The following is a 10,105-nucleotide window of genomic DNA, read 5'->3' on the forward strand; positions in this document are numbered from 1 at the left end:
ACAGGCAGGGACAGCAGGGACAGGCAGGGACAGGCAGGGACAGCAGGGATAGGCAGGGACAGGCAGGGACAGCAGGGACAGGCAGGGACAGGCAGGGACAGCAGGGACAGGCAGGGACAGGCAGGGACAGGCAGGGACAGCAGGGCCAGCAGGGCCAGCAGGAACAGGCAGGGACAGCAGGGATAGGCAGGGACAGGCAGGGACAGCAGGGCCAGCAGGGCCAGCAGGAACAGGCAGGGACAGCAGGGACAGGCAGGGACAGGCAGGGACAGCAGGGACAGGCAGGGACAGGCAGGGACAGGCAGGGACAGGCAGGAACAGCAGGGACAGGCTGGGACAGGCAGGGACAGGCAGGGACAGCAGGGACAGCAGGGACAGGCAGGGACAGGCGGGGACAAGCAGGGACAGCAGGGACAGCAGGGATAGGCAGGGACAGGCAGGGACAGGCAGGGACAGGCAGGGCCAGCAGGGACAGGCAGGAACAGGCAGGGACAGGCGGGGACAAGCAGGGACAGGCGGGGACAGGCAGGGACAGGCGGGGACAAGCAGGGACAGGCAGGGACAGGCAGGGACAGGCAGGGACAGGCAGGGACAGGCGGGGACAAGCAGGGACAGGCAGCTCTGCAGTGACCCCCAGGCCCAGGGCTGCTTCCTGTGCTGCTCCAGCACATCCCCGAGCAGGAAATTTGAGGCTACTCGAAGCCATGCTGAAATAATGACAGGTCAGGCAATAACTGGAGAGAAAAACCAGCCAGAATTCTCAGTCAGAAATCTTCCTCGAGCTCTGGCCATGCAGGAGAGGTGCAGGGCTGTCCCTGGCACCGGGCCTGTCCCAGCTGTGCCACAGCAGCCCCCTGTGCCCCGTCCTGGACACTCCGTGGACTTTGCTGTGTGTCCCCAGACCTGCTGTGCCAGGGGAGTCCTCGTTCCCCACGGAGACCCGAGCTTGTCCCGAGGGCATTGTCGTGCCCTGGCTCTGCCACACTTGCAGCTCCCGTTTCCCTCTGCAGCTGGAGGCCCTGCACTGACACCATCAGCCAAAAGCCGCGTTGTTTTCCCCGTCTTTGCCAAAAGGTGAGTTCAGGGATGCCAGGGATGCCGAGCAAGTCCGAGTATGAACGGGCTGAGGTCGGGCGAGTGCCCGAGGCAGGCAGGGCTGTGAGGACAGATCCAGGGAGAGCAGCAGCCGCTGGTGAGGATTGTGCTCAGGAATGGAAAAATTCAGCAGATTTCTGTAAGTGCCAAGCCGGGTTGTTAACCGCGGTGTGAGCACAAGGCACAGCGAGATCCCGGGGCTGTGCTAGGAGGGATTTGTGTAACTCGCACCTCAACCACACATCACGTGGAGCCCCTTCCGCCCTCTCCCTTCCCCGGTGCCGCAGCCCCGGCCGTGGCTCAGCGCTCGGCCCGGGGGCCATGGCCCTGCGGCGGCTGCTGCAGCACGGCCCGGGCTCTCCGGACGGCCGGAGGATGCAGCCCTGGGCCCGCAGGCAGGTACGGGCTGAGCGGGGCTCCGGGAGCTCTGCCGGTGATGCTCGGGCTGCGGAGGGCGGTGGAGGCTGAGCTCCGGCCCCGGCCGAGCTCCCCTGCATTGGCAGAAGGGTTTGTGCGCTCCGGGGGCTCCTTTAAAGCGCCTTTTCCCCAGGCAGGGGTCCGGCTGCCCCGAGCGGTGACAGCAGTGACACCTCGAGCCGCGGCTGTGGCAGCGGTGCTGGGCGGCTGTGGCGGCTGCCGGGGCTCTCTCTGGGGCTGGGCTTTGTCCCCAGAGCTGCACAGGGCAGCACGATCCCCACGGCATCCCCACACAGCGGTACTGCTCTCGGCTGAGCCGCTCCGGCCCGGGACTGCCTGTGTGGAGTGAAGAAACCTGAACAGAAATGTCTGTGGGACGGGATAATCTGAAAGTACAGGCAGGAAAATCGCCTGCAATGTCTGTGCGCTGAAGGCTTTGCTTTGCTCGGCTGCAGAGGGACACTTAACCCTTTCTGGTGCGTGTGTTAGGGACAGGCAGGCTGCCGGGAGGGAGCAGCTCCTGGGGCCGGAGCCCTGGTGACAGCCGTGATGTGACAGGGAAAGCTGAGCCAGGGCCGAGGTGACACTGCAGGCACCAGAGCACCCTGGCCCCGGTGCCCCTGGCTATCAGCCCTCTCATCTCCTCCCACACGGATTGTACACGGCCTCTCTCCTCAACTCGTCCCTTGGCAAGTAAATGAAGTCCGCGAAGTCGCTGTTTCTGTCGGAGGTCACCACTTTATCCTGCTGGAGCCCCAGACATCAGCTGCATTGACTACAAACACCTCAGTGACAATGGAATTCCTTACTCATGGCTCACTTGTATGGGAAGAACCCGTGTTTAAGAGTGACCCGGCCCTTCCCAGAGAGCTCTCAGGCTCAGGTGTCCCCAGGCTGGAGCAGGAGCCCTGGCTGCCGGCTGGGAGAGGCTGTGCAGACACCGCAGGGCTCACTGTGTGCACTCCCCTGCTTGGGGCTGCTTTGTGCCTCTCCCGGCAGCTGTTCAGGTTATAAATGCCCACAGATTTCTAGAGGGAAAAGTGAGATGGGCTCTTGGCACATCAGGGATGTGATTTGTCACCACCAGCATCTGACAGGGGGATTTCACCTGCAGATGCTTTTCCTCCTGGTGGGAAAGTCCAAGGTCTCTTTTGGCTAGGGCAGAGGCTGTGCTGGTGCAAGGTGCTGGTGGGATGCCTCCACTGCTTTTAGTTCTTCTCAAAACTGCTGGGTTTATCCGTGTGCCTCAAAGAACCACAAACTACTGATGCCTTTCCTCTCCTGTTTCTGGTCACAGCTCGTCTTGGCCAGATCCAGCTCCTTGGATGACTCCTCCAAACCACAAAGGTATGGTTCTGAAATTCTGGGGTTCTGGGGTTCTGGGGTTCTGGGGTTCTGGGGTTCTGGGGTTCTGGAATTCTGGGGTTCTGGGGTTCTGGGGTTCTGGAATTCTGGGGTTCTGACATTCTGGGGTTCTGGGCTTCTGAGGTTCTGGAATTCTGGATTTCTGGGGTTCTGGGGTTCTGGAATTCTGAGGTTCTGGGGTTCTGGAATTCTGGAGTTCTGAGGTTCTGGGGTTCTGAGGTTCTGGGGTTCTGGAATTCTGGGGTTCTGGGGTTCTGTGATTCTGTAATTCCGGGATTCTGGGGTTTTGGGTTTCTAGAGTCACTGTTCCTGGCTTATTCTGCATGAAAGGTGTGTCCCTGGCACTGTGCCAGCCCAGGTGGGATCAGGGTGTGAGGCACAGAGTGGTACCCAGCACCTGGGAGGTGCAGGTGCAGTTGGGACCTTTGGCTTGAGCAGGGGAAGAGGCACCGTGGGAGGGACAGCGTGGTGACATCCTGTGGGCACAGGGAGGGACAGGAGGTGACATCCCATGGGCACAGGGAGGGACAGGAGGTGACATCCCATGGGCACAGGGAGGGACAGGAGGTGACACCTGCAGGCACAGGGAGGGGTGATGAGGTGACACCCCTGTTCTGGGTGGAAATGCAGCCCCACCAAGAGCAGCACCCTCCATTCCCATGGAATTCTGTGTGTTCCTCGTGCAGGCACCTCGTTGCTATATTGAAAGAAGATAAAGAGACGTTTGGGTTTGAAATACAGGTAAGACTTAAGTGACAAGTTGATTCATTAAAAATAAAATGTGGTGTGGAGTCTGAAGTGTCATATCCTCAAAATCAGGTTAAGGCAGGCCAGAGCAGAGGAAGTGTCTGTCAGAGGCTGTGAAATTTGAAGAGCTTACAGTGCTCAGACAAGCCAGGGGTGTTTCTTTGAGGAGTTTTTCATAACGAAGGTCACAGATGAGAATTTCTGGCCTTCTTATAAGTCAGAGTGTTGAATGTAGGAGAAATCCCATCCATCCAAGTGAGAGTCAATGACAGTACCTTCTTACATCCATAAGAGAATAATTTTGGGAGAATTGTAGATGAGAATATTTTCAAATGAGAGCGATCAAAAAACTCTCTTTAAATTACCTTTTACTGGCTTTTTGCTACCTCCTTTAATATGCACAGAGGGAAATGTACTTTTGAAGAAGATGTACAATAATGGTATATAAATACCTGCTAAGCATGACTGCTGGGGCAGGAGCTCAGTCATATAAGAGGAGATTGTGTTTGGTGTAGAAGTCAGTAAATCTCCAAGCAGGAGAACCAGAATGTTACCAGGAGCACTGCAGTGGGAGATTTTATGTTTGTGGGGTTTTGTGAGAAAGGTAACTGCTGATCAGCAGGTCTGCAAAAGTCCTGGCTATAGTTAAAAAATGCTCCCAGGAGTGAAGGGATGTAGTCTGGGAGCAGAGGGATCTGCCTGCCAGCAGCAGGGCACGTTCAAAGTGCTTTCTTCTCTCTGCACACAAAGGGAAAAGTATTTTCTGTGAAATTAGGAAAAGCTCAACTTTGCCCAGTTTGGGTCTGTGACTAATGAGCAGGTCAGCACTCAGCTCGTGAACAGAGGAGAGCTTTCAGAAGGGAGGATAATCGAGTCAATTATCGGGCTTTTGTGTAAATTGTCAGGGCAGATTTTCATTATATGTTGCATTCTGATTAAAAATAATTGTTCTTGGCACGTTTTCTTCCTGAACATGCATTCAGCGTGAGCTCTTCATAGAAAGTCCGGGCTGCAGAAAGGCAGCATCTGTCAGCTCCTGAGGGTGTTCAGAAGCTGTAGTTGCATCATTATGAGATAAATTTAGGCAAAGCAGAATAAGATGATGTGAAACTTCAGGTCTCCATCTGCAGGGAGCTCATGCTTCACTCGTCACTCTCAGTTTAAGCACGGATTTTGCTGCTGCTCCAAGGCTGGAATCACTGCACTGGGGGGATTTGGCCAGATGAGCTCTTCCCCAGCCTCCATCCCTTTGTTCCACACTGGCTGAGAACTTTGGGGCTGCAGTGTGAGCTCTGTCTGGGTTAGAAGTGGCGGTTGCAGGTTTCCAGGAAGCAGATGTGGTATTTGCACGTCACCAGAAAACGTTTCCTCTGTCGCAGGATCCGGGCAGGCCGCGGCACCGGCTTTTGCATTTTTCTAAATTCATGCCAGCACCCATAACCACATGAGGGATTGAGAGTAATTAGAGTTACTTAACGTGTAGTTAAATGTGTAAGTCAAGAATAAAAAGCGCTTTGAGGAGTGTGGGGATGTGTGTGCATGATGAGTTTCAGAGGCCAGAAGAGCAAAAGTTAATTTAAACCCTGTGTCTTTTCAGCTCCCATGCAAACTGAGCTGTCTCCACACAGCATTCCCAATGAATAAGAGTCAATCCCTTGAAAATCCCATCCTGCCATGTTCCTCTGGGAGCAAGAGACATCTTTCCAGAAAGCCATTCCCACTCCTGCTGACATATTCTTGGCTGAAGTTAGTTTTAAAAACTGAACAACCAGCTTGCTTTAAAACTAGGTTTGTTTGTTTTCCCCAAACCCAGCGTCCAGGCTCCTGTCAGGTGTCCACTGTTTTCTGCTATAAAAATGCATTTTTAATTGTTGGGTTACAGCATTTTGATCTCCCTTGCATGTAATGGACTCTGCTGATCACAGCCTTCTCATTGCAGAAGTGCTGGATTTTAGATGGCTTTCATGGCTCCAGGATGGGTAACTGTGTCCCTTTGGCATTAACAGACTATTAGGTTTCCACACCAAAATGATTTCTCCCTGGAGGTGTGCACCTGTGTCTGCAGAATCCAAGAGGAAAGCCCTGCCCATCTCTCTGGCCTCCAGGCTGGTAACTATCCCTGGCTTTTCCTGGCCTGGGGGGCCTGATCCTTCTTTCCTCTGCCTGCTGCAGTGTCTGTGGAGCAGGGGGAAGGCGAGCACAGGCTGCTGATGTTTGCTCTGTGTCTCTGACAGGTGACATCCTCACCAGCATCAACGGCGTCAGCACCGAGGGCTTTGGTCACAAGCAAATCGTGGACTTGATAAAGTCTTCAGGGAACTATCTGAGGTGGGTGTCTGTCCTTCAGGTGGGGTTTGGCCTGATATCCTCTCCCAGCTGTGGCAGATCACGCTGCCCCACAGCCCTGCACTGAGACACCGAAATCCCAAGGGCTGGGCTGGGGAGAGCCTCTGCTCCAGGGCCAGCATCCCCCGTTCCCACAGGTTAGAGACCATCAACGGGGCCTTGTTCCTGAGGAAAATGGAGCTGGAGAGCAGGCTGCAGGCTCTCAAGGTAACCTGGTGAAGGACTTGTCCCACTGTCAAATGGAGATGTGTGTTCACTGCTGATGGGGGCAGGTGGGTGTCCATGGGACGGGGGGCCTGCCAAGGGATGACACTGGGGGTTCCCTGCTGCCAGCACCCCAGCCCTGGCCCCTCTGGTGTTATTTTCAGAAACCAGGAATAGAGAAGAAATGTGGTCCCATCCCAGGGCTGCCCAGGGGAGCTCAGGCTGTGGTTTGGGTGTAGGAATGTCCAGCTGCACAGAGCTGGGCCGGTGGGGATTTGGGATTTTGAATCAACCCTGAGGTGGTTTATTCTCCCCAAGAGCTGACCTGCAGCAGAGCTGTTGGATGCCTTGTGCCACTGGGGCTCTCAGGATTGGCAGCTCCCAGCCAGGCAGGGCTGTGAGGATGGGAGCAGGAGTGGGGTGCCTGCTCCTGCTGGCTGCTGCAGGGTGGGCAGGGCTGCAGAAGAGCTGTGGCATTGCCCCAGCTGGCTGCAGGTGGGCTCCGTGCTCTGCAGCTCTCAGCCTGCTCCTTTCCCAAATGGGATGTGGCCGAGCACCCTCGGGCCAGAGGGAATCCTGTTGTCTGGAAGGCGTTTCCTAAACTCTGGGAAAATTTTCTGAGTAAAAGCGGGACACACGAGTGTTTCCTGACCCGCACTTTTACAGACTGGCTTCTTTCCGAGTGCTTTGTGCTTCCCCGAGTGACAGAGCTGTTCCTTGTCCCCGCAGCAGGCGCTGCAGCAGCGGTGGGGAGAGCTGCGGGTGCTGCTGGCCCGGGAGAGGCTCCTGCTGCACGGTACGAGTCCCCAGGCAGCTCCTCTGCAGCCCCCCTGCCTTCCTTCTGCCTCCTCTGCAGCCCCCCTGCCTTCCTTCTGCCTCCTCTGCAGCCCCCCTGCCTTCCTTCTGCCTCCTCTGCCCTCCCCGGCCTGGGTTTGTCCCGAGGGTAAATGTAATGAACTGCTGCTTCTGCTCGAGCAGCGCACACGGGGCTCTCAGTCTGTCCCAGGGTGTGAGTTTGTGCGGGTGGGAAATTGTTTTCCATTCTCGTTCTGGTCTTAGCTCTCTGGGTTGGTTTTTCATGGGCTGCCTCGGGGCAGGGCGCAGGGGGCAGCTCCCAAAGCAGGAGCAGCTCCCGCATGGGATGGATCAGCTCCCGCATGGGATGGATCAGCTCCCACATGGGATGGAGCAGCTCCCGCATGGGATGGAGCAGCTCCCGCATGGGATGGAGCAGCTCCCGCATGGGATGGAGCAGCTCCCATAAGGAGAATGCGCTCCTGGCTGTGCCCCTAACGCCGCTCTCCGGCTCCTGTCCCAGGGGAGGAGACTGACACCGCTCTGCTGGGGGAGCTGGAGCCGGAGGAGCCCAGCAGCTCCCCGGGACCCTTCTTCCCAGCCAAGCCCCGCTTCTCCAGCGAGAGCAGCTCCCGCAGCCGCCTGAGCTCCATGACGGTGGGCAGCCAGGACAGCTTCCAGCAGATCTGCGAGGACTGTGGGGCCGGGAGCCTGAGCCGGCAGTCCAGCACGGATGAGGATTGTGTGTTCCCCGGGGATGCTGCCGGAGCTGCGGCCAGGAGCTCCCTGCGCAGGAACCGCAGCATCAGCCTGGCCAGCAGCGGCTCCCCGTCCCCGCTCCGGCTCAGCAGCAGCTGCTCCAGCAGCTTCGGGACCCTCCCGAGGAAGAGCAGGAGAGCCAGCGTTCGCAAGCATCTCCTGAAATTCATCCCAGGCTTCCACCGGGCAGTGGAAGAGGAGGAAAGCCGGGTGTGACGCCCCCCGTGTCCCCCGGGGCACGCCCCAGACCACAGCACTGATGAGGCTCGCACGGCTCGGGGCTTTTAATTACTTTCATTTTTAATCAGAGCACGCCGCGGACCTCCTCATTAACGTGAAAATGAGCGACTCCAAAATGTGAAGAACCTTTGCAGAACTTCCTCGGCGAACTTTACTGTTAATAACAGTTTTTAATTGAATGCGAAATTGATAGCTATTTATTTCCTGTTACCGGAGCCAGTGTTTTCCAAAGGTCTTTAATAAAATGAGAGCTTGTGCTGAAGCCAGTTGCAGAGTCCCTGAGGAGGAGGATGGAGCGAAGGGCAGGGCAGGCAGGGGTGCTCTGGAGTGGCAGCTCTGCATCCTTTGTACCAACCGTGGTAACCCGGTGCTGGCTTGAGCTGCAGTCTCTGCCAGGGGCTGATGCTCATGTCCCACCGAGCTGCCTCATTCCAGCGGATCTGGAGTGGGAAGGACCCTCCTGAGCGTGCACATGTCCCCACTCTGCAGAGCCAGTGCTGGGGAGCACAGCGGTGCCTGTGACACTACCCCGACCAGCTCGGTGTGTCCGGCAGATTTGACCTCTCTAAGCAAGAGAGGAAAAAGGTGGAGGTTTGTCCTGCAGGAGCCCCGGGAGTGCTCTGCACTGGCACCCTGGGGACATTCAGGGGCTCCCCTGGAGGGCTGTGCTGGGGACCCTGCCCAGCAGTGCCCGGGGGCTGCAGGAGCTGCCCCTTGGTCCCACTGCTCCAGCACTCCACACCTGCTCCCATTTCTCCAGAGGCAGGGGCTTCGAGCAGCTCACATCACAGCATCTGTGAATGGGCTTTAATAACCATGGGCACAGATGTGCAGAAAAACAGATTTTTTGCTCCCTCTCAGTCCAAACAAGCTGTTTGTTCAGCCTGAGCAGCCTAATTATGTTTTCAAATACAACTGGAAGCATTTTAAATATAATTGGAAGGCCCTGTGTGACTCTTTCGCCTGTTGCCCGGGCAGCCTGTGCAGTTGTACCCCCGGGTACCGCTGTGCCAGGGGTTTCTGGGCTCCTCAGAGACTGCAGGCTAAATCCAATAGCTTCCCTCCGAGATGAGCTCCAAACAAAACCAACCTGCTCCCAAAAATTCTCTAATTCATGAACATTGCTAAGACAGAGAGTCAGTACTGGCCTCTGAAATTTCTGTGGAAAGGATTAAGTGCTGGAAATATGACATGGCTCTGGGAAAGCTGAGGAGCATTCAGGAGAGCTGCAGAACACTCAGGGGAGCTGCAGAACACTCAGGGGAGCTGCAGGACACTCAGGGGAGCTGCAGAACACTCAGGGGAGCTGCAGGACACTCAGGGGAGCTGCAGGACACTCAGAGGAGCTGCAGGACACTCAGAGGAGCTGCAGGACACTCAGGGGAGCTGCAGGACACTCAGAGGAGCTGCAGGACACTCAGGGGAGCTGCAGGACACTCAGAGGAGCTGCAGGACACTCAGGGGAGCTGCAGGACACTCAGGGGAGCTGCAGGACACTCAGGGGAGGTGCAGGACACTCAGGAGAGCTGCAGGACACTCACGGGAGCTGCAGGACACTCAGGGGAGCTGCAGGACACTCAGGGGAGGAGCTCACATGCTGCTGTTTGTGGTTTCACATCCAGGTTTGTACCTGGGCTGGTGTCCTGGCCATGCTGCTGCACCCAGTGCCTGCAGTTCAGCCCGGGAGCCCCTCTGCTGTGGGTGCAGCCCCAGCCCTGAGCTGGAGGGAGCTTCTGCTCCAACACACACCTGGAGTCAAAGCCCATCCCCTGTCAGATGCTGCTCTGGGCTCTGGAGATTGTCACTAGGCACCAATATTTTTGCCCATGATTTTCTGTCTCAAAATAGAGTTCCACTTTCCATTGCCAGTAGCACTAGCTGAAAGGAGAAAAAAAATCAGATATTGGTTCTATTTGGCCAAAATGTTGAGTTAAAGGCAGATGTAGGGGTGACCAAAAGCAACTGGGGCACAAAAACCAGAACATCTGGTGAGAGTAGGTCTAGTGCCCCAAGGGAATGGACAACTCCAGCACTGAGAAAGGGACCCTGAATTATTGCAGCCTTACAGTCCAAATGTGTGATTCCTTTTGGTATGAAAGGCTAATTTGGCACAGTTTGGGATGTAGGTGCTTACTGT

The 10,105-nt window shown here is 56.4% G+C and overlaps 1 protein-coding gene across 2 annotated transcripts; it reads left to right on the forward strand.

The window, feature by feature from the left end:
* Positions 1 to 1,383: 1,383 nt before the first annotated feature.
* Positions 1,384 to 8,230, forward strand: CYTIP (cytohesin 1 interacting protein). 2 transcript variants are annotated; one of them, XM_005519942.3, is made up of 8 exons: positions 1,384 to 1,494; positions 2,810 to 2,859; positions 3,564 to 3,618; positions 5,631 to 5,733; positions 5,859 to 5,952; positions 6,108 to 6,177; positions 6,904 to 6,970; positions 7,493 to 8,230. In XM_005519942.3, the coding sequence occupies exons 1-8, from the start codon at positions 1,417 to 1,419 to the stop codon at positions 7,942 to 7,944; spliced, it is 969 nt and encodes a 322-aa protein (XP_005519999.1). In that variant the 5' UTR covers positions 1,384 to 1,416; the 3' UTR covers positions 7,945 to 8,230. The 2 variants fall into 2 exon arrangements, with proteins under 2 accessions (XP_005519999.1, XP_014104722.1); XM_014249247.2 differs by having other exon boundaries at positions 6,907 to 6,970.
* Positions 8,231 to 10,105: the final 1,875 nt, after the last annotated feature.

Source organism: Pseudopodoces humilis, chromosome 8 (assembly GCF_049639895.1).
Source record: "Pseudopodoces humilis isolate 2021_Gansu_Grassland_sample_001 chromosome 8, ASM4963989v1, whole genome shotgun sequence".
Lineage (NCBI taxonomy): Eukaryota > Metazoa > Chordata > Aves > Passeriformes > Paridae > Pseudopodoces > Pseudopodoces humilis.